Here is a 24,638-nt window from a genome sequence, read left to right as displayed (position 1 = left end):
ATTTATCCAGGATTATAGTGGTTCGCCTAGTTATTGGCAAACAGGCGTCTCTATGCAGAGTTCAATAAGCTATAATATTATCGGGGTTCCCTAATTCTAGCTTCTGTCCTCAACAGCCTGCGCTTTAAGAGAACCGGCTTGGCGACGTTCGAGCGCATGTAGACACTGATATATTTACTTCTTTAATCGCTTGTTCTGTTTATAATCATAATCTGTCGCTTCTGATTTGACAGCTGATCGTTTAATTTCGTTGTTAGAAGCTCGGTAGTCGGCGAACGAACCTGAATGAATCCAGGTATTGTAAATCAAGAGTTGTATGCTTGTATGCTTCTCAAAAATATTGTAGTTGGATAAAATATCTGGAAACATGTAGTGGCTAATGAAACTGATCATACACCATTTAGAACGAAATAACCTTTTCAAAATACAAATAAAGAATCATTTCAATTTAATGAATTGCGTTCTATTCATGATATCATATGTCACGGTGTAAAACATCACGGTAAATCAAATTGTTATGCGGTGGTAGAGAAACAGAGAAATTTCACAGTGTTTAAAATAGAAAATGGATGAAGTTTCAGTTGAAGAGACTACGAGGATGAAGTCACCAAGCCAAGTAATTCAATAGTTACGAACAGAGTGCAGCTTATATATATAAAATGAGTAGGCAAAACATAAAATAGTGGAAGTGTCAGAAGATTTTAAGAATACAATTGTGTTATTTGCAACTTACCAAAAATTAAAACTAAGTAGTCCAATTAATAATAATTAAATGTTCCAGTTGCTGTATGCAATTAAGAGAAATATAAGAAAAAGTTCGTTTTCCAAAACAATATGTGTTTGTGCTTTCTCTGCAGGTTTATTTTCTCTGATAAATATTAATCGTAAGAAATAGAATTTCAAATAATAGAAATGGAGACAGATACTATTTGGATTAATAGTTTTCTTTAGCATAACATAAATAACTCTTTTCAATACGTGGACTTATCTCTACGATGTCAAATAAATCTTGAAATATATTATTTCATACTAGCAAGAGTGTTTCATTAACTATATCCAATATTTTTTCAAATACTTTTAGCCAGGTCTGCCAGAGATACTATCAGTGGCTGCGGTCTTCGTCCTTTTAGGGTGAACGACGCCAAGAGGAGTAGCTAATGTCTATTGATTATGATTACTTTCGGAAAGGGTGCACAGGGTGGGTAACATGGGCGGCGACAGAGGTTTTTCATGAGACTCCGTAGATGGTAAGCAAACACGCGATGGATCGATTCCGGAGGGGCGTCGCAGCGGAAGCGATCCGAAGGGCGGATTTTCGCGACGGAAGTAGCCCAGCGTGGGGCGTCCTGGTTCCAGCTAGGAAATGTCGCAAGTCGAATCTGGGTCTGCTGTCTCGTTCAATGATCGTACGTCGCGGCTCGGTCGGGCTCTTACCGTGAAATTGCTTTATGTAACAATGTAAACATGCCCGAACATCCGGCTCTGCACGACCTGCTGCCGAGCCAACTATATTCCTAATTTGTCGAACCGTGGCGCTATGAATTACCGGCGGATGCCACAATTTTTTTAATGGACACGTTAACGCGCACCAGATAGCGCCAGAAAGATTGCCAATGCCATTAACGTTAGATTTACAAACAACGAAACCTGACTATCTGACAGTGATCTAAACATAGACCAGATTTTTATACAAAATAAAAACCATTTGCATTATTTCGAAGATACTGTTGAAATTTTAGCCTCGAACAAAAATTAATCTATAGTTTACTTAGTACTAAGATACTAAGATATCGGTTTACATTTTCGTCGGTTCCGTCAGCGGGCAACGACGGTGATGTAAACTGTATATAATAGATACCGCGATACATCATCACCGGTACCATTAGATACACATCGTGCCCTGACTGTTTGGGGATCCCAGCGTCACGTATACAATGTGAAACGCGACAAATAAACGTCTCTGATTGGTGGATAAGACGAACCCAAGAAGGGTATAAAAGAAGCGTTTTTTTCTTACCGGACTCTCAGTAGAGTTTGGTCGCTCGATCGTTTTCGCCCATATACCTTCTCTCAATAAAGGAATAAAATAAAGTCTTTTTAAGAAAAGAATTAGAATCATATTCATTTTTTCATTCCATAATCCCAACAGATACAAAACCTATGCTGTCATTCCTTTCTTCCTTCAATTATTTCATTGCGTTAAAACTAATGCAATAGTATCCTTGAATTTTTTTAAATATTTTCATTGTTTTATATTCGATCTTTTCATTTTACTCTTAAATGCATCAAATTTGCAATCCTTATTTACGCCCTTTTCGGCCTTGGGCTGACCACGTCGTTCGCATGCAATTGTTTATATTTCCTGTAAATTCTCGTTAAACCGGGAATAGTGATTTAATGTTTGTTCGAATGATTTGCACATTTTCCGTGTATGTACTTTCTACAACTGTTAATTAGGCGAGAGACTTAATGATTGCTCATTTTTGTTACAGTAAATAAGTAATAAACATATATTTCAAGATCTTTATTTAACGATAAATAGTTTTAGAATTGGATGCAAATAGGATTGTTATCATAGAAGGGTTATAAAGGAATAGACAAAGCTGGCTTTTCCTTTCCGATTATCTACATATACTCTATTTATAGAGACATGCATAATTAGAACACGCAGAGATTAATCGGAATAAAGAGGGTTCACACACTAAGTGTGAACATTATAAAAAGTATTCTTCCAAATAGAAATTCCAAAAAAGAAATTAAAAGATAAATACCCCTGAATATGATTCATTTGTTCACAACCGGAATTACTACTGTCGTTGTCAAGGTTATAAAAACATCCTCGACCAACTGCTGTTAAAAAATTCACCAACTTACTATAATAAAACCATGAACAATTTCAAGAACTAGTAAATAGTTGGAACTACGATCTTCCTGGCATCATAATTTGAAAACTGACCCAGTGATCCCACAACAAATATTTCTACTACAATAACTACTACAGTGACTCGCATTAATATTCGTACGCCTTTTTTTCAAATTGATCGAAACGACTTGAATATTTTGGAGATGTTAGAAAGCTGTGACTTTCGCTATCTTTAATTGTTTGTAATTCATTACGATGTCTACCGATTGCGATGCAATTTTCAGATAAAATATTTTTAAAAAGCGCTAGTTTTTTACTTCTTTTTTTTCATTCCAACCGTTTGTAATTTTTAAACAAAATTTTGTATACGTTGGCTAGTAAATCAGTCTCCCTAACATCTAAGAAAAAAGTACAGATCTAAAAAAAAATCATTCTGTCTTAAAAGGTGTCCGAATATCAATAGAATACCAGAGTTGGGCAAAAAGTAATCTGATTAATGATTAACGATTGTACATTCGTTGTTATTGCAACTAATTATCGAGTTATAATCGTTAATCAATAATCGGATCACCTTACGCCTACTACGATAAAACGATAATCAAATTTCAAAGACTAGTAAATAATTTCAATTACGCTCTTCCGCGCACAACGTGATTTGAAAACTGACCCAGTGATCCCACAACAAATATTTCTACTACAATAACTACTACAGTGACTCGCATTAATATTCGTACGCCTTTTTTTCAAATTGATCGAAACGACTTGAATATTTTGGAGATGTTAGAAAGCTATCTTTAATTGTTTGTAATTCATTACGATGTCTACCGATTGCGATGCAATTTTCAGATAAAATATTTTTAAAAAACGCTAGTTTTTTACTTCTTTTTTCTCATTCCAACCGTTTGTAATTTTTAAACAAAATTTTGTATACGTTGGCTAGTAAATCAGTCTCCCTAACATCTAAGAAAAAAGTACAGATCTAAAAAAAAATCATTCTGTCTTAAAAGGTGTCCGAATATCAATAGAATACCAGAGTTGGGCAAAAAGTAATCTGATTAATGATTAACGATTGTACATTCGTTGTTATTGCAACTAATTATCGAGTTATAATCGTTAATCAATAATCGGATCACCTTACGCCTACTACGATAAAACGATAATCAAATTTCAAAGACTAGTAAATAATTTCAATTACGCTCTTCCGCGCACAACGTGATTTGAAAACTGATCCAGTGATCGCGCTGCAAAGATTTCGCACACGAAAGCAGAGAGAATGCTGGTAGAGAATAATCGAAATTGTCGGACGCTCCGCAAACCAATTAGCGCTCGTTAATTCGTTTCCGGCGATGGGTCCGCAACGAGATATCACGGGCCAATCGTCGTCGGCCGTTTTCGTTAATTACGTATCGCGCGGGATCGTTGGCACGGGAGCGCCGTGGCGTTTAACGCGGATTTATTTGCCGGCGTAATTGCAGGCCTGGCTTCTGTCGCGAATAATTAGAAAAGCGAGCGAGGCACGCGCGTTTCGTTTTCGCGAAAGGGGTCAGGAACCATCGTCCCCCGCTTTATCACCGTGCGAAATAAGACACGGCACAGGTGGGCGGAGTCTCTGCACGGATAAATGTTTATCCGCGGTTTCGCTTTCGTTCGTACGCGGCGGCGATAAAAAGAAGCTCATTCCCTTAATTGGAACGGCTGTTTAGCTTCCGAGGTAACAGGTGGTGTGCTCTCTCGTGCCTTGCGCTACTTATTCACACGAGCACGCCGACCTCGAGAAGATCAGTCGTTCGAGACTTTTCCTCGTTGCTGCCGGCGACAATGTACCGCGCCCGGCTGCAACTGCGATGCAACTGCTCCAGGCTCTTTTTCTGGGAACGGCTTTTCTGAACCTCCACGGACGGCTTGCGACAGCCTTTTTTGGACACGGTACGTACGGTTGTCTAATTACTAGAGGCATTTCTTTATCTCGCAGACATTATTTGGGTCAATTCCACTCGGTTTTTGGAGGTGCTGTAAAAACGTGCAGCCATGCCATACATTCGAAGCGACATTATTTCAGATGTTATTGCAAGTATCATGTTATTTTATTTCAGAATTATTTCCATGCCTGTGATCGCATTTGGCAGAACATTATTTGAACTGTTATTTTAAATAACGCGTTATTTTATTTCCTAATTATTTGAAATAATTATTTGTGACAATTGTGATACGTTTCTTGGAAATTATATCCTGATTTAATTATTAGCTATGAGTCTGGTTTATTTCGACGTCCTCGCTGACGTTCCTGCAAGATAGAAGGATCGATCTGACTATGTTTTTCTACGGAATAACATCCCTCTTTCGTCTTTCGTGCCAGTGGAACGATTATTTTCTTTCGCGACGATATTAGACGTACTCCGACAAAGACCTCTTGAAGATAAACTTCGTAGATTTCTTCAAATATGATCTTTTTAAAGTAAATCAACGTGGAGGTTTCTTAAAGTAAAGTCTTTTCGTTGCCTATTATTTTGGAAATTATTTCTTTTGTCATATTTGAAATAAAAAAGGAAGAACGAAATAATTCATTGTTTGAAATTGTTATTATTTCAAATGGGAATGATATTATTCGTATTTTCAAGTAACAGCAACATTCATTCGAAATGAATTATTTGAAGTAGCTATTTCTTATTTTCATTTGAAATGAAATTTGCCCAGGTCTGACACTAACTCCGCGAAAAATCGAATCGAAACGCGGGGAGTAAAATTTCTCCCGTATTATTCTTCCTTTCTCAGATAATCGAATTTCGGAACCAGCGCGACACGATCGCGCCGCGCCGCCATGTTTCTCGGCGCCAGCCAAACTTTCAAGCTTAATTATCTCCGAAACGGCGCGGCATGGAACAAAATTTCATTCTATATTTTCGTCTAAATCTTTCACGTAGAATCCATTCCCGTTCGTTCCGCCGGTCACCCCGTATAAATTCACCGAGCTAGAACGATTGTTTCTACTCGAGCACCATCGACGACACGGAATTATCCGTTTCTCATCGATCCCAATGTTACCCGATAGCGGAATGATTCGGTCGAACAGCCAGCGGATTATCCGTCCGATATCGAGCGTGGCATCAGAATTGTTTTCAATATTTTATCGGAGAAAAACAAACGACGGGAGAGCGTCGGAGCACTTGTATCTGCTTCGTCGTTCCCCCTCGGTGGATTGTTCCAGCTACCGTCAACTCGGATTCTTTTTATGTACAAAAAGAGAGAGAGAGAGAGAGAGAGAGAACAGGAGGAAAAATCGCTGATGAAAACACCGATCCGATTTAATTTGGTTCGAGAGTGCCGCGTCGGAAAATTCGAACGTTGGTCGCGGGAATTTGATCGTACGCTGAATGTCTTATCAAAGAGACGGTTATGCATAGAACAGTTTGTGTTTTTTTTCTATACTATTTACATTTATCTGTTGAAAATCTTGGGAAGTCAATGCAACGACCTTGCATGCAGTCAGTGCAATTTTACATCATTTGTAACCCTTTTCTTAAAGCAACGAGTGATTAAATACTGTAAAATCTCGGTCAATCAATGATAAACCCGTTACTTAGACATAATGTCAGATTAAATCCTTGCAGGTTTTTCCAATATAATTACTTAGTAAACTCGAATTTTGTAAAAACTGTGAAAATTTGTAGGAATTAATCAATAAAAGATTTCGTGTTTTGATTTATGTACTTACATTACAGCATAAAAAAGGTAATTAACCCTTTGCACTCGAGTGGTGACTCTGAGGCACCATTAAAATTTGTTATATCACGTTCTAAGATAATTTTTATATTAACGAAATTTAGATTTAAATAATTGTTAAGGGCGTAACTGTTGCGTGAGTCACAAGAGTCAATTTCATATGCATAAAATGCACTTTGTCGTATAAAATAAAAATACTATAAGCCAGAAAAATTATTCTAGATTTACAGTTGAAATAGCTTCGAGTGCAAAGGGTTAAAATAATTGATTTCTGCTATATTGGTAACCCAATTGTTATCAAATCACCGTTCTAAAGTTTCGAACAGTCGATTTTATAGTCGACGGTGCTGCGTGACGAGCGTTCACGTTCACCATAAGGGAACATGAGAGTCATAGTTTATCGCCGAAATTCCGAGCAATTTTCTCTGAATGGCCACGAGCGGGTTGCAATTTCCCGTTGCCAGTTTGAGGCCGCGGAGCGTGCACAGTACTCAAAGAGACTTCGAGCAGCGGCTACGGCTGGCTTTGACATATCCGTAATCACTGGTGTGTACGGTAACACGGCCGCACCGTCGTCTGGCCAACGATTTTTTTTTCTCGATCGATCGAATTAGAGGCCTCCAACGAACCTTGACCTTTGTCGAAATTCTATTCTATTGCGAACACCGTCGCAACAAACGGACTTTGATTGCCATGCGCCGATACATCCAGGCTGCCGCGACCTCCTATCGGTAACTATGCATCACTCTGTAACTACTAACAAGTTCACAGTTTACAATTGTTTGTTTGCGGTCGTGGCCGCTTCTGTTCTTGATCGATCGTACGATGGAAACGTGGAACCTAAAGTCTTCTCTTCGTTGTGCTACAACCAGATCTGGGTAAAACTATATCAACTAAGATTATTTATTTCTAAGATAATCTTTTGCTAAGATAATTTATTTCTGTATTAAATGAAACAAAACTACAAATATGTAATAAGTGTTTAAATATATAGAACATTACGATGTAAACCTAAAATATTTCATTGCTGTCCAAGCAACTGCAAGTATATCTTGATATTCTGGTTTACATTTGAAATGTATATTATTTGAGATACATATGTATATTGTTAAAATCAAAAATGTTCCAACTACATTCATTAATTAAGAGAAACACAAGAAGAAGTTAATTTTTCAAAACAATATGTGTTTGTACTTTTTCTGTAGGTTATTATTATTATTGTAGTATTAATCGTAGGAAATAGAATTCCAGAAAATCATAGAAATTTAGACGCATAAAATATTATTTCAAATAATTATTTCCAATACATCTGAAGAAAATGCTACTTCAATTGATAATATTTTTACCACAACATAAATAACTGTTTTCAGAATATTTCACAGTGACTGAATTTTCTGAATATTAGTCGCGACTCGAAAAATTGTCATTTGATTGCCAATCGCGAAATTGCTCAGAGAAGCTAAAAGAAAATTGATGATGGAGCGACGCGCCAATTTAATTAATAGAATTTTTATCTGAAATTCGTGAGTATCAATGGAAGCAATAAAAATCGTAACACATGAAATTGCCACTGATTGCCAAACTGATCGGTGCAACGAAATTGATGGTGCAACGAAGTACCGAATTAATTAATGGAATTTCAGTTTGCGTGAGAGACGTAGAAAGTAAACCTGTTTTTTTCCCAAAAATCCTGTGCCATCGATGGAACAGGCGCATCGTTATTTATGTAACAACTTAGGAAGTTCTACATTAGCCGGCAGCGACCATAGAACCAAGCTGGTATCAACCGCTGACAGTGCGACCTAATTGAAATGCATAGACGATGATAACACGGCAAATCAATTTACCGCGACGTGCACCATCGAAGAGCATCTTTTAAGCAAATTGTGTCGGCCGATACGTGCAGCGATTCGTTGCGGTTCCTACGAAATCAAAATTGAACGCGTCGGCGTGCATTATACCGGAATAATAATTCATAAACAATCGCGTCTATTCGACATTACTTTGCGACAATATTTGATACGATATAGGACAATCGTGGATAAGGGTTGCACGCGAAGGAGAAGATCGATTTCGATTACGGAATTATTACAGTTCCTGGTACAGAAAACTGAATGACCATGGACTTAAATAAGCGCGTCGATAGTGCCCTAAAAATAGAGGAATCGGGACGGACCGATCATAAAACAGATTTATGAATGAGTGTGATGCACACGTGGGAGTCATACTAGATCTGGCCGTCGAAACAGTGTGGCATTGGGAATATTTTTATGAAAAACTGTAAGAGCTTCTCCAAATTATGTTTTGTATTTAAAATAGCTTAATGTCGGGAGCAAAGAGAGATAATTGTTTCGAATATACGTATATTTATTTAAGATAACTTTGTGCGAGTGAATTTGTTTTAGTGGAATATATTATTCGAATAACGGTTACTCATTATTCGTCGTAAATTATTCTATTTATTACAATAAATTATTATTATAAATATTCTAATTATTCGACTTGTATGAATTCCTGTACGAACAAATCCTTATTCGACTAAAATTGTATTCGTCAGTCTTTATCTCTTGTCCATTATTCGAACAAAATTTTACTCAACTCTGGTAAGGAGTATCTCATAATTTGTTTATTTATAAATATTTATTTTCAGCCTCTGACCGCGCATGATCCCTTAATACGACTCATCCCTGAGCGATGGAGAAGAGTCAAGACATCTAGGTCGCGACATACTTTGTCTGTGAGCGTTAAAAGGCAGCGACAGTATTGGAACTTCGAACAAATAGATTTTCTTATTGTTCATATTGAAAGGTCTATTCTTTGTTAATATTTCAGATCAAGTTTTGTATAGATATTCGCATAATTGTGGAAGTTGTAGGACTGAATGTACCGAAGGTGAAGTATATTGTATTGATCCGGCAGCGTTCACACTGATTACACCGTTCGCTTAATGAGAGAGAGGAAAAAGAGAAGTGTCTACTATCACAATAGACAGCCATTTTTAAATTAAAGGTCTTCTGCATTTTTTCACTAATAAAATATTTTATACAGATCGAGGCTTCTGTAAAATTGAAAAAGGTCCTTCGTCGGTCCGCCATTTTGTTACCTTCTGATAATACACTACCTTTCCCATACGTATTATAATTAGAGAGCGGATGTTTATACAGAATAAAAATTTTCTACCTCGATTGCAAGCTAATAGAAAACGAATAAAAGTGTATTCTCTCTAGTAATAAATTTAGTGAAAATGGAAGTTGGAAAATTCATTTTTACATAATTCGATTTGGCGTGAAAGATGAGATTGACAAACGTGTATCATTATATTAAAAATATACAGAAATATTATACGAGTTATAAATCATAGCTGTAGACTGCTTAACACGTTCCGTGCCACGTGTACCATCGATGGTACACGCTTGCATGTTTACTTAGTGAACTGAACAAATTGTTTACAAGAAATTTAGAACCGAAGAATCAATTTCCACCGCAAGAATGGGCGTCGATAAGTTTTTGTTACGTTGTTATGTGTACGAGAATTAATAATTGCACGTAATACATCAAGTTTTAGTAAAATATCAAAGTGTGAAGATTCGAGTAAAAAAAGCTCGGCACGGAACGTGTTAAGACTCTAACAATATCGTTTCAGATGTAAGCCAGTTAGCGTGCAGGTGTCAGTTCACGTTAGACAAGAGCACAGGGTCAAAGGATGGAACTTGGGAAACTCGGATTTGGGGAAACATTTTGACACTTCGTGGTGGTAAATATTAGTATCGCGGTGACTCGTTTGTTTCGATCGAATGAACCCGTGATATTATGATAGTATAACCGGCGAGGAACGTTTTCTGTTGTGCACCAGCTCGACGATCCAGTTTATTGTTGAATCCGCATCCCCAGGGGACCATAACCGCAGGGGACAGTATGAGTCACCGGCGGGGACTGCAGGAAAAGCCGAAGTGCCAGCTACCTCGTTGCATTTCTACTCTGTGCTTTTCAGTTATTGATCGATTAACAACCCCTGTCTGTCTGTCAGTCTGCCTGCCTGCCTGCCTGCCTGCCTGCTTGGTGATCCGAGTGTGCCATTTTTGCCTCACTTACCACCTTGATTCTCCAAGCACCTGGTCACGAGTTTTACTATCCAGCCGCGAAGTTTCTGCGTGAAATAAACGTGGAATAATGAGGGTAAACAATATTGCTGTGCCAGTCTCAACCAACCTTTTAGTATTCCATTGTGAAAACTCCACCCAAAAAAGTCCCAGAAGATCAGATCATCGTGTTGAAAGTTCGATTCGTTTTATTGCCTACCTTCGTTAGTTCAAATTGTCCGAATAATGTGCGAATAATATGTTCAAGCGTTTGTTTGCACAAATTGCAAATTCAATTAAAACGAGCACTTTTGTATGACATGTGTCTCCCATTGAAATATTTAGCTTATATAAAAAAGAGATCGATTACTCGTACGTTTACAAAATTACGCCACAAAAATAGTTGATCTTCAGGAAGTATTTGTCTCTCAAATCGCAAGCTTGATTCATTCCCTATGCCCTAAACTGTGCTAAAACCAGAAATTTCCCGAAACAAAAAGCTCTCTAAATATTACAGCAGCCACGCATCCGCGAGAATTAACGTTTCTTTTTCTAATTAATACCGCGCCGTTACTCTATTTTCGCTCTGCATACTGCGACTATTGTATCATCGCTCTACACAACAAAATTACATCCTATGGTTCTACTAATACGAACATAATGAGCATCAAGGGAGTTTAAAATTCCGCGGTGTGCTCCAACACTTGTAACGCGCGTCAATTGTCCTCCGAAGATGAAACGACTGCGAGGCAGTCCAAGTATTTCCGGCCCGATGTAATGCCCGACCTTGACAATAACTTGCCGTCGTCGACTGTAACCAACCTGCTGGCAGTACTCTTTCGCTCTGACAATGCTCGGTTTACCGACGCTGCGACTCATTTCGAATCGCTAGCCGTGAGTCAAATCGTGGGTCACCATCTCATCCGGTGAAACAGTTTTAAAATATGCGTAGACTGCGGCGCATGTTAATTATGTGCACAAGCTCTTTAGATTTTTGAAAGAAATAGATAGAGAAGATCGCTTCGAGGGCATGATGTCTTCACGAACGTGTGGCGACCAGGATTTTCTATTTTCGTAAAGGTAATTAACACTAAACCTACCGAGCACTAAAAGCGACGAATTTCTGTTGCTCTGTAAGAACGATAAAACCGAATCTATTTAGACTTTCCATAATTTTTATTACAACGAATACTCGGACTGTGAAATTCATTTAATAATTTCCTATGGAAAAGTCTCTATAATTTCAGCAATTTTAAAATACAAAATGTAAAGCCGGTCATTTTGACCGACTTGGTAGGTTTAGTGCTAAATTAATTCTATACCTATTGTTCGTTGTGTAGTGTATACGTTGTGTAGTGTATACGGGGTGTTCAAACTTAGGTATCGTATTCTGCACTTTCTAAAGATGAAAAAAGGTCGTACAAACATAGGTCCGGAAACTTTTCGTTCTCGAGATAAATACTGTTTGTTCGCGAGATTAGATTTTAAAGATTTGTAACTTACTTAAAAAAATTGCTGAAAATGACTTCGCTTGTGCCTTCGCATCCACGTTTCATAGACTGTCGGATACGTTCAAAAAGTCCTAGTGTACCTATTCCGAATTTTGTCACATGCCGTGACAATCAAATTTTGTAGCGTTACAACATTGTCAACAGTATTATCGTACCATTAATTACCTTAATATTAGGAAAAAGTTACTTCAAATAACCTCGGGAATCCCCCATTTCTCGGAAGTACCATAATTTTGGAACGCCTTGTATAATCTTTTCTCATACTTAGGGGATGCAGAATACGATACCGGAGTTTGATCACCTATTTCGGGGACACCCTGTACAATACAACATTTTAGAAAGTGTGTACTTTTTCGAGGTTATGTTTCTTTCCGTACTTTATGCGAGGACATGTTGAAACAGACTCTAGTAACAATCATGTTAAGCTGGTATGAAAAATTAACTTCGCTAAACTGCGGATTGTTACCCATGTGTAACAAACATGAATCAAAGGAGAACGCGTTTAGAGGATTTATAATTACTGTTTTATTATTCTCAGCTGATTAAAGTGATCAATAGACTCCGGACTTTCGCGGATAATAAAAATTGTCTCTATTAATTGCAACACACAGCAGACGCGTAGGCAATCATTTTGTGTGTTAACAATATTACTAAGATAAAAATAATGGAACAGCGTTTTTAAATTCTTTAAACGTTTTCACTATTTTCCATTCGACTTGCTCATTTTTATCATTCTAGAGATTAATCGCAGATAGGAATTATAAACTTAAAATATTATTAGTGATACCGTACAATATTGTATTTAGTTGAGATAGTGTTGCAAATAAATTTACTTCAATTAGAACAGAGAGAGAATAAATATCGTAAGTTTTTTACCGAATTAAAATAAAATATTATTAGCGATACCGTACAATTGTATTTAGTTGAGATAGTGTTGCAAATAAACTTACTTCAATTATAACAGAGAGAGAATAAATATCGTATTTTAATTTGGAATCGCAGGATGAGATGTACGTCTCTCTAACGAAACGATGAAACGAATGCCCCTAACGATGTATACGGAGGTCTATTTATTGCGCCGTTGCAAAAGATAGAGTAACCGTTTTAACAAGGACAAGCAAACGCTTGGAAAAATGTGTCAAGCATGCTGGAAACCTAGCGGAAATCCCTTGGTCGTGCGTAGCTGGCTATCAGATATACACGTATACTTGCAATAGCCGGACTCGTCACAAACCAAGGATACTCGCTGGTCGGAGACGATATTGGTCCGGGAAAGTCTGGCTGCCAGATGTGTTACCGGATCCATCATAAACCAGCTCGCGACAGACCTAAGTAAAAATACTATTGAAAATAATAGTTCTCGGAATTTCTCAGGCCTTGGAAGCGATCGGATCGTTACATCATAAATGCATAAAATCTGCAGTCCAGTGATTAGAAATGGGAATAAATATCTATGTAGCCCCTATATCGAGCAATCAATGCAGGCAATTTTTGATTTGCACAAAAATATATATCACAATATACATCGAAATATTGTTAGAGGAAAGTTGTAAAATGAATCTGATAGCGAACGTATTCAACGGCCTTTTCCAACAAAAATGGATCCAGCAATGGCATCATAAAATCGTAAGTAGTTTAGAGAAGACCGTATCAGATTTTGCAGAAATTAAAGAAAGACCAGAAAATGAACTATGGATAATCCGCGTGAAGATACAATCGAGACAACGATATTCAACGACGAATCGTCACAGAATTGCAAACGACGGCGAGGTTTGCCGGCGTTGACACTGGTCGACCGGATAATGTACGAACGCACAGATTGTTTCCGTCGAAAGTTTACGTTATTTTTTTCTCTGGTTCTCTGTCCCCATGCGAATCCGCGTCCAATTCGCACAATCGTCCGGTTACAATCGATTCATCGACACGCACGTGCACGTTCCGCGCGTATGTGCAACCGCGGCCATGAGCAGACTGCGGAAATATCCGCGATTCGCCGCCTATGAAAATCTCCGAAACAATTATAGCGTAAAAACTTCCATAGAATTTCAAACAGTTCCATTGTGAGGACGGCGCTGGCCGTAACGGGATCCGGGAATTTTTAACCACAATACTCGCCACCGGAAACGGGTTTATGCATGCTGAATCCTATTTTAGCCGACGATAAAACTGGCCAATTAAGATTTTCGATAGATTATTTTTTCTCGCCGGACGAACGAGAATATTCTCATTCGGAATACGAATGACCAGTATTCGCATACAAAACTTTTAACGCGTTCTTCTCGTGACCATAAACAGTGATCATAATTTCTCAAAATTTGCTTAACACGTTGACTGCCACGCATATTTACAACAAAATCTCCTACAGGCCACCCGTGCCGCTATAGGAAGCGTGAGCTGTTAATTCATATCTGTTTCTGTTCCTGCATGAATAGTTGGAATCTTTGCCGAGTACCGAATGGTATAACTTAAAATCTCTGCCCTTATTTTTTTTCAATAATGAAAAGAGATCGGATTGCCCGGAAGGAGAAGCATAAATAAAATTACATCGTCAGATTCTGATTTGGATACTGATAAATATAATCTTAGTGATAATGAATGTTATGAAGATACTATTGACGAGATTTTACGAGAGAATTGGTCATGGAAGAAAAAGGAAATGTTGATGATACTGAGGAAGCTACAGTTCAAATAAAAGATACGAAATGGACCGATCACAGGCACGAGCATATCTGAAGAAACAAACAACTTTTTGTCCAAGCTGTCCTGATCAACCTCAACTTTGCAGAGAATGTTTTAATGTTATACACTGCGAATCATTTTTTTAATAAACCATTTTTATAAGAATTCAATAGTTTCATTACCTCCTGTAGAATATTTGTCCAAATATTTTCGGAAATCCTTTGTAAGTAGTCAAATCAGCGTCACCCGAATTACGGGTGACGTGGCCTGATGAGAACTTTTGCTGTCACCCGAATACGGGTGACGCGGCAGTTAACGTGTTAACCAGTTGCCTTCGAAATTTAAGTGCACAAGCAACCCATAATTCTTATTTTTTATATTTTCCTAGGCTCCCAATATTAAAATATCAGTAGGAGAAATCGACAATCAAATTTCAATATGTCCATATTTTTTTAATTGCCGACCTCTTGCTTTTGACGTAGTTCCTGCAATAGCCAAACTCATACTAATTCCGAATTTTATACTTTTTCATCACAGATGAACAAAATGGCCGCAATCGGGGTCACCGTGGGACCATCTTCTTAAAATTCACGTATGTTTCAAAGAAGCCACCATTCTTAATTTTTTAACTCAAACAATTTGTAAATGTTGTTAAAACGTGTGTAAATAAACCTAGTAAATGTGACTGCAAGATGTGCTACAGTTTCTTTACAAAAAAATCTCAAAGAAAGCTAAAGAAAATTACACTTTATACTAGAATGCCCCCTTAATTAAATCCTAACGGTAATGCGACGCGAATCGGGTGACATTAAAATATCGATTAGACAATAGACAAGGCTTAATTAATGTTGTTACGCTCGCGGAGAGAGAATATTTTTTTCTCGACGCGTAGACAGCAAATAAATTGAGAGACCTGAATCATCCCCGTATACTTCCGTACGGCGCTGTACACTCGACAATGATCCACTCGAAAACACGAGAAGGGGGTGTGTGTGTATGAGAGAGAGAGAGAGAGAGAGAGAGAGAAAGTGAGAGAAAGAGAGAAAGATGGAGGAAGAGAAAGAGAGAAAACGAGAGTTGGGAGAATGAGAGAGAAACGAACCCCGATCGAAAAGCGTCTGCGTTGCGGGTTACAAACAAGCCTCGAGTATCAATTATGTTCGGTGCCTTCTACGGTTAAGCAGTTAACGTTATTTACGAGCCGTCCAATGATCAGGATAATTAACGGCTCGCCGAGCATTAGAACACGCTTCGCAGTGGAATTATTAAATCGCGGAAATGCAAATCCGATGACACCGCTGCGTAAATAACGGCTGACTCGAACGCCGTGTACGGTTTAAAGGGCTTTTTAGTGCGATATCAAATATTTTGGGAGAACAATTCCGTGTTTTATAGGCTTGTTAAATAAGCTAACACGGTGGAACCTTTCTCGTCCGAACTGGTAAGTAATCGTTTTCCAACTCGGCAATGTTTGTCGTTTCAAACACTTATTACTAGACTGCGGATTTTATGCTTTTATGGGAAAAATGTATAGGCGAAACGTAGAACAATAAAAAAAGTTAAAAGAAAATAAAAATTTTTGTATATGTTAATTACAGCTTATTAAAATTATTTGAGAAACAAGATTGCACTTGGCTTGTGTTACAATTGATGCAAACAATTTTTATTTTTCATAAAAATTCGCAATCTTGTTATTATATAACGAATTAAACAAAGATAAAGACAAAGCTTTATGTACAATAAAAACGTACTGCTTGTTTAATTTATTTACGAGTCTTTTAAAACATCGGGCTATAGCGATGTGTTTTTCAACATTTACAATAATAAATCGAAGGTTCTGCTTTATTTCACCTTCGAAGCTTCTACATTTTGAACAGTTTTAGCTCCATCATTTGCACTCTTCGTTGAACCGAGACTCCAAACATTTTGCAAGCATATATAAATAGACCTGAAGCGGATTTTGTTCACAATCTAAATGTTTAACGATTTCTAGAACACAGATAAATTCAACAGTGTGAAGACTGCGAATCGTGCAGTCATATTTAGCATTGCCTCAAAGTTGTCATTAAAGAATAAAGAATTAGATACGAAACAGTTGCAAATGTGTGCACTTTGCTCCGAGGAGACCATAAATATCATCTTGGAGGAAACATGTAAAGATTGCTGGTCATTGGGATAATGGCGCCTAAATTTTTGTATTCTTTAATTCTGTTTACATTTTAATAAAAAATGTAATATATCTTACTTGATAAATATAAAGTTAATATTATAAAAAAAACAAGTCAAAAGCACAGCAATTTATCCAATAAGAAATATCAAATTTTTTTATTAAAAAATAAACAAAATAAAAGAAGAAAACTTTATATTTTCGAATAACGCATCAATTTTTTTATTTTTTATTTTTTTATTTCGTTTAGTTTGAAATAAAATAATGTAATATGTCTTATTCGATAAAAATACGAGGTTAATAATTATGTCCCAAAAGAAACGAGAGGCCCAACAATTGGTCAGGCCACAGTAATCTGCTCCACTACCCTATCACATCATACTTAAGTAAAATAATTATTTCCAACGTTGCGGTCGCGATTAAATGCGCTTGCTGGCATGCGATCCGAGAAATCCTCCAACTACAAAGGTGTGATTACAGAGGTCGCATCGGGATCATCATCCACCTTAGTCTAAACAAACTCGTGTTCACTCTTATTTTTGCAACACAGTAGCGATAACAGAACGCAACTGCTACGCTAGAATATTATGATGCGACCGTACGTATACAGTAGCCCTCGCGATAACGAAGCCTTCAACTTAGCTGCTCCGATTCCAGGTTTCCCGCGGGAAGATAAGCGAGAATGCACTCCACCTCCATCCAGGGGCATGCCCACGATAAACGTGCACCCACCACTTATCTATCTGGCCTGTATACACAATATCGTTCGCGAGTTATGCAACGATTCCGCCGACTCGTTGGCCAGAGAAGAAACCAAGGGAATGAACGAAGAAAGAGCGAGAAAACCTTCTCGTGTCGAGGCAGACTTACGGTGGGGTCATTCCACGACAAATCGATCACTCGCTACGGTCGACGACCTGGGATCTCAAGCAGATTGAGCTTGTCTCGTGCGAAATTAGGGGTGGCCTTAATCGTCTACACTGGATCTACGCAGCACTAAAAGTGACCGTTCTGAGATACGGTGGAATCTCGAGTATGCGAGCTTATCGACAGACATGCCTGTTCGGATAATAGAACAGTTGCAAGCAGGTGGGTAAAAAATAGTACCTATTTTAAATAACAAATACTAAGTAGATATATCGAATGAACTTATCAAACATAAAGCATGTTATTCGTTGTAAAAAAAATTGCTAAGATAATATTTCAAATAGTAGGTATTTTATTTGGAGAACACTGAAAATATTTCTGCCATAGTTCGAAATATTTTATTTATGCAATTTATTATCGACAAATAAAATATCTTTATTTTACTAAATCGTAGTAAAAAAAATATAATTATTTTGATAATCCAAAACGAGCGAATTGCTTTCCCTCTGCGTCATAAACAATCATTCAATATAGTTCTTCAACAAATACTTCTAAAAACAATAAATATCATTCGCAAATATGATTTCTTACATTAATCTCGTTTCACGTTACGTTAATCATTTTCACAATTCATTGTCAGGTTAAAGAACTATGGAAAATATTCCATTTTATACTTTATGTTATTAAAATAAAAAGCTTTTCATTTGACGTTTTACAGTACTAAAATAAAATATTTGGATTGTCAGTATCAAATATTTACCATTTACTTATTATCGAAGAGAAGATCCTTTTTTTAAAGGATTTTAAATTAAAATCTGCTCGAAATCATTCTAACTGATTTTGATGAATTTAACCAGTTAGCTGTTGCAATCTCCTTGAAAAGCATATAAGTTACTGTAATTATACTGTATATGTTTGATTTTCTTCACATATTGCTTAAAAACAACACTTTTATGAAATATATAAATTAATAAAGAATATCAAAGTGCGTATGTATACATTTTTCTTAACCAGTTATCTATTTTTGACCAGTATACTCGTTGTAACACAAAATGTTGTCATTTCTTCACGACGAGTATACTCGTCAAAACCAGCTGATTAAAGGACGAAAGGTCGTCGACAGTAGTACAACTAATTGTTTCTAACAGCCCTGGAATTTTCGAAACGACTACGAAAGAATTCGATACGAACGTCTGAATGACCGCAGAGATTGTTGGTACTTAGACTGATATAATATTACGGGACAGGGTATTGTTGACAAAAGCGTGACAATTTGATCGAAGCATTTATGGGATTGTCGAAAAGAATAGGAAGAGTTCGAGAAAGGATTAAATATTAAATTTCCTATTAAAGAATAGGAAATTTTCGAATGATTGCGATAACACGACAATCTAGCTGCAGAAGTTAATGTCAATGGCTTCGAACACTTAGACGCGTATCAGCCCCGAGTCACCAGACACCAGACATGTAGGACACACGAGGCATTCTGTCACACACGTGTAAGAACCCGATGCTGACGACTCTGAGTACATAAGATACGATACAACCTCCCGTGAACCGACGACGTTCCCGGCACCAGGGAACAAGGAAACAGATAACTCCGGATACATAGAATATGTTATAGCATGTCCCAGATCCGCAAGATGCCGATAGAGAACGGTCGCAGATAGATGGAGCACGATACAGTCGGTCGCGGAACCATGGGACGTTGATAGAAATGACACTGAATCTATGATAAGCTGCGTGGGATTATCAGACAAATTACGAGGCTATACATAGAACGCGTTTATGCGGAACCTGTGAACGCGGATGGAGCGGATCCGTAATGTGACTGCGACTCGGAAAATTGCGACAGGGATAACACTGGATGTGCACAATGTAATATAGCTCTCCTGGGACCCGTATCAAACTGATACAGATGTCACCAGGATTGTATAATGCGCTATAGTCTGCCTTGAACCCGCGGGAGACCGATAAAGGGACCGTGGTGAACCTGTAGAACACTGATAGAAACATTGTCCGATTCGTGATATAGGGTAGTGGAGCCAGGGTTGCTTGTGGGGTGACCTTTGATTGGTGCCCTGGACCCTGTGCCTTTGATTTGTTTTCGGACTTAATTTTATATTTATCGAATAAGACATAATCAATTTTGTATTTAAAGATAAACAAAACTGAGGAATAAAAGAATTTTTTATTAAAAAATGAACAAAATAAAAGATGAAGGAACTTGTTATTCGGGAATAAATAAAATAAAAGAATGAAGAAAAATTGGATGTCTTATTCGATAAATATGAAGTTAATTACGCCCGAAAACAAGCCAAAGGCACAGAAATTGGTCAAACCGCGAGAGTGTCAAGAAATTTATAATGACGAATGGAACAAGTGAACTTTAATGTATGAAATGTCAATGGATGCTCCAAAATTAGATCACTTTAAACCGCATGCGACGAATTCAAACCTTAGCAAAGAGATGTACAATTAAGTGCAAATTGGATTTTTATCGATTCTAGACAATGTGAACTTTACGATGAAAAATGTCAATGGATATTCCAAACTTAGATCATTTTAAACTTCATAGAAGTTCAAACCTTAATCAAGAGATCTACAATTACATATGGATCAGCTTTTTGCGAATTTTTCATTAAATAATTCTTCTAAATAATAAACATACAGTGGATGCTAATACGAATTCACAGTCTAGATCAAGGTGCTTCCCATTTCCAGCCGCGCGATGCTTCGCGCCGTAATCCAGTGCATCTTTCTGGCCTTTTGTTAGTAACTTTAATTTATTTAATTATCTCAAAAATTATATGCCGTCTGTCCCCAAAACCAGGTGTCCAATGATTCAGCTTTATAAATTCTATCACTGTACCAAATCTCATCAAAAAGTGAGCCTGGGGACCTCCTTTGAAAGGCAAGGCTCGCTAGAAAGCCTTACTAATGAGTTTTCTAACGGGGCCAGGACGAAATGCTCCCTTTCTTTTCCTTCATTCTCCTATCATTTACAGTAATTTCTCCCGAAAATGCCAAATTTCGGGTTGCTGTGAATTTCTCTGTATTAGTCCTACACGCCTATGTAATTTATTGCCACGCCAATGCTAAGAATCGACGGAGTCGGTTAAACGTGTGATGCGGCACGCGATGCGAATTTTCGGAAGACAATACAAAATGGTCTGTTTGGGTACATGGTACGTGGTACATATTAGGTGTGTGATCGTCAAATCGTAGCATGTGGCCTCCGAATTGCCTTCGAAACGTGGTAAAAAATTAGAAATAAAAAGGTTAAGTCATTGTTTCTATTCTAGCATTACTATGTATTCATATTAGTGTATACCGACATGCTGGCCGCTGCCTTTTTTGCCGACTGCCCTGAGTTTCTATAAAGGCGAGTCGCGAGACTCGAAGAATCGCGACTTAGTATTCTCAAATCTGCCGGTTTCAATAATAGCAGTAAAAAACGCTTTATGTACCATAAATTCTCCTTGATTTTCCTTCAACTTGTAAACAAAAATGAACAATTTTGGATGAAGAGATACGATTATTCGAACCTTACACCTCGTTTCTATAATTGTTGACAATAGGCAACTACAAAAATGAGCCGCGAGGCTCGAATAATCGTATTTCCTCTTCCCAAATTGTCTATTTTTGTTTACAAGCTGACGGAAAATTAGGGAGAAATTACCGTACATACATGTGTACAAAAAGAAAAGGCATAGATTTCGACAGTGTGGGGTGCGGAGGGATTTTCGAGACCCCGCTCTTGTACTATAGTAGATAGATGTGTATAGTGGGTGATAAATCCCTACGAGTTCCTTTGTGACGGTCAGTACATCGGTAAAGTAGATTTCTAACTCTAACAGACAATTGATTTCAACTGTTCTCGGGACAAGCTGGCGAACAACCTGTCAAACATTCTCAAACATCTCCAAACAAAGGCAAATCCGAAATCCAAGATACTTAAACAGCCTATATCCTCGCACGTTAAATAAACAAAACTGTCTCACCGGAAGATCTGCGTTATCCAAACACTCGTTTCGTTATGCCGGTCGGAGCATGAGACCCAGCACACTGCACCGGAGTCATTAACACCGACGCGCGCGCACAGGCTCGGATAAAGTCGTCGAAACATCGGTGGACAAATACTTGTGAGCTGTAGTGTACCTCGGTACGAGTCGAACGAAGCCTTCTTCAGTTCAAAGTGCTCCACTCGACGATGATATAGAACCCGATCGTGCGTCGAGTGGTAAACTCGCGTGACTACCGGATATCCATGCCCGTGTCGAGGTACGAGGGACGAAGATCAAGGGTGGTGGGGAGGGTGAATTACCCGGGGAGTGTAATTGAAAATTAATTGGGGCTGTGTTTCCCGCGAGACAGAAAATAAGAAATACTCGACGAGGGAAGAGGCGGGTGTCCGACGGGTGGGGAGGACGAGCACGACGACAATGAGGACAATTCCATCGACCGGGAGCTAATTCCACGCCCCTTTCCCCTCCGACTCATAAATTCCAGGTGGGCGGATGGGGAAACACGACTCGAAGAAGTTCCAAGCTTTTCTCCAGACCGCCGTGGCCCCGTTCGGCCCAGGGAAACGCGGATTCGTCGCTTCCGGTCGGGATGCACGCTGATGAATTTTTAAATTAATCGCGACTTCGCCAGGATCGAGTTAAAGAAGTAGGCCGTGCCTCCGGGACCAATTTTGCGTCGCTTCCGTAATTCAACGGACAGGGGACACCTCCGACGACGCGAGAGGATTCTTTGGAAAAGCAAGAGCGGTTATTAAAACTCGAAATTTCTGGAAAGCTGGCTGATTTTTCCTGCCTTCCGTATTTTACCTGTTGCCTCCTAATTGAACTGCGGATTTTTATGCGAAATAAAACTTGTCGGCGTTGATTAAAGATACAAGAGATACACAGACGTTCGTTTCTTTTTTAAATAGAATTTAATTAGACGAACATGAGATATAACAGTATCTTGAAATCCTTTAAATGTTCCCATTTTGTCTTTTACTTGATCTACTCATGTTTGTTAGAAATGCATAAAATCCGACTTATAATATCGAGTCACGCCTCTAAAAGAAGATTTCACACAGTATTATTCAGAATTTCTTTTATGATCAAAATAGAAGTCAATTTTTTTATTAACGATATTTAGTCATTAGAACGAACATATATAGTAAATATAAATTTGGTCTTTTCATAGAAAATTATTAACGACGAAGAAGTATTAATCGCCGTAAGCTAAGAGATAATCTGGAATGGTGTAAAAGTATGTGCTTCTTTAGAAAGAGTTAACACACATTGAAGAGTACGTGTTGCAGTGCAGTTGAGTATTTGTCTTGATAAAGAACGTTGGATAATCGGTGACTTTTAATATCGATTTGATCATCGTAATGTGACATGGAAGCAAACTCTGAACACCGCAGAATCGATTAGTTTTACCTCGATTATCCGAACGAATCAAGAGGACAAGGAGAGGTTCTATCATTCGGACAGCTCCTCAGTTAGAGTGCCAGCTATTTCCTCACTTATTTTTCACTGATTTCTTAGATTGAACAGTTTAAATATGAAACATATTTGTCTAACAGAAACTTCAATTATCGAACATTCGGTTAGTCGATATTTTGGTTGCTAAACAGTTTGATAGCACCAGTTTGCCGAGAACTAACGTGACCTTTACATATCCTCAAAGTTCACTAACATTCTGAATTTATAGGTTGGCGAACTTCCCTGGCTGGTGCATTTTGCGAAGAAATGGAAATACTGGAGTTCGAAAATCGGTTCGAGACTGCAGGTCGAGGATCGGTAGCTTCCGCGCCTCGGTCCAGTGATCTCGGAAGTTAGCGGAACACGGTCGATCGTTGAATGAATCCCAGTCTGTTCATTGTTTCGATACGTTAATCGAGCATACGACGTTCGACTCGGGACGTTACCGCAGACCAGCCCGTGGCACTTCCGCGACACGGAGACCGGACCGGTTTTCCATGCTGGATACGAATTGCTCGATCGTCTTTTTGCTGGCTCTCCATGCACCATAGCACAGCAACAGCGGCAGCATATACCGTCGCTTGCAAAACGATTCGGGCATTAAATTTTCGATTTTCAAAAAATTGCTTTTTAGCGTGGTTCAGCGCGATCCAGCAGTGATTTTGGACAAAATTTTGATATTCGAACTGCTCTAATTCCGTTAAAAATAACAACACAATGACGGCTCTAGAGTCAGTTCTTTAGTTATGAATATCGTTAAAGATAGTGTTATTAGTTGAAAATTAATGTTATTAAGTTAAGGTAATTTAATATTAATGTTAATGTTATCGGTTAAGGTAATTTAATGCGTACTTAATTTACTGAAGTTGATTTGTATAGTCAAATGAATGGATACTGCAATAAAATAATAATAATAATAACTAATTTTTAGAGTAATTTTTAAGCCTTGAGTTTCTACATTTGTGATCCATCGTTCATTTTCTTGTAGCATGTTCGCGCAGGATGAAGCGAGGAGGAAAGGGGGAAAGGAGGAAGGTACATTTTTCACTCGAAAATGCTATAGACAGAGATCTGCAAAAATTGATATACGATTTGTTAAAAACTGTTTTATGGAATAAAACCGAAAATCAGATCCGATTATGCCATACCTTAGATTAAATTTATAGTTCACCGTAAACCTCTCGTACACGACACGATAAAATTACTAGAAAAAAAATCGTAGATCAAATTTCGATATATCGTTGTAAAGTGCAAGCTTCAATTTAT

General features: G+C 38.0%; 2 protein-coding genes and 3 long non-coding RNA genes across 8 annotated transcripts in view; 3 read left to right on the top strand and 2 right to left on the bottom strand.

Moving 5' to 3' along the window:
* The window catches only part of LOC143258963 (dual specificity tyrosine-phosphorylation-regulated kinase 2), an 83,363-nt gene that overhangs the window by 21,054 nt on the left and 37,671 nt on the right, over positions 1–24,638 (bottom strand). The window lies entirely within an intron of this gene.
* Positions 6,647–9,548, top strand: LOC143258973 (uncharacterized). Of its 4 annotated transcripts, none has more exons than XR_013032886.1 (4): positions 6,989–7,461; positions 7,954–8,863; positions 9,234–9,320; positions 9,416–9,548. XR_013032886.1 is itself a non-coding variant. In XM_076519649.1 (3 exons), exons 1-3 carry the CDS (start codon positions 7,321–7,323, stop codon positions 9,512–9,514), a joined length of 327 nt encoding a protein of 108 aa, XP_076375764.1. In that variant the 5' UTR covers positions 6,647–7,320; the 3' UTR covers positions 9,515–9,548. The 4 variants fall into 4 exon arrangements, 1 of the variants encoding a protein (XP_076375764.1); XR_013032885.1 differs by lacking the exon at positions 9,416–9,548 and having other exon boundaries at positions 6,994–7,461; positions 7,954–8,106; positions 8,227–8,863; positions 9,234–9,384; XM_076519649.1 differs by lacking the exon at positions 7,954–8,863 and having other exon boundaries at positions 6,647–7,461.
* LOC143258978 (uncharacterized) lies at positions 9,416–11,195 on the bottom strand. Its single transcript, XR_013032892.1, has 2 exons — positions 10,793–11,195; positions 9,416–10,730 (listed from the first exon to the last, which is right to left on the bottom strand). It is a non-coding gene; the product is annotated as an uncharacterized LOC143258978 (long non-coding RNA).
* On the top strand, positions 11,374–15,543 carry LOC143258975 (uncharacterized). The gene is made up of 3 exons (XR_013032889.1): positions 11,374–11,742; positions 13,176–13,799; positions 15,390–15,543. It is a non-coding gene; the product is annotated as an uncharacterized LOC143258975 (long non-coding RNA).
* Positions 23,109–24,296, top strand: LOC143258976 (uncharacterized). The gene is made up of 2 exons (XR_013032890.1): positions 23,109–23,496; positions 23,602–24,296. It is a non-coding gene; the product is annotated as an uncharacterized LOC143258976 (long non-coding RNA).

Source organism: Megalopta genalis, chromosome 3 (assembly GCF_051020955.1).
Source record: "Megalopta genalis isolate 19385.01 chromosome 3, iyMegGena1_principal, whole genome shotgun sequence".
NCBI classification, from domain to species: Eukaryota; Metazoa; Arthropoda; class Insecta; order Hymenoptera; family Halictidae; genus Megalopta; species Megalopta genalis.
This window is presented reverse-complemented; position numbering and strand designations above follow the sequence as displayed.

What these genes read in the sequence shown, in the direction of transcription:
- LOC143258973 (XM_076519649.1), top strand. Translation starts at nt 7,321, where the DNA reads ATGCATCACTCTGTAACTACTAACAAGTTCACAGTTTACAATTGTTTG. An exon ending in TGTGCTACAACCAGATCTGG is followed by an intron (nt 7,462 to 9,233) that starts GTAAAACTATAT and finishes ATTTATTTTCAG; the next exon opens with CCTCTGACCGCGCATGATCC. An exon ending in GGTCGCGACATACTTTGTCT is followed by an intron (nt 9,321 to 9,415) that starts GTGAGCGTTAAA and finishes TTAATATTTCAG; the next exon opens with ATCAAGTTTTGTATAGATAT.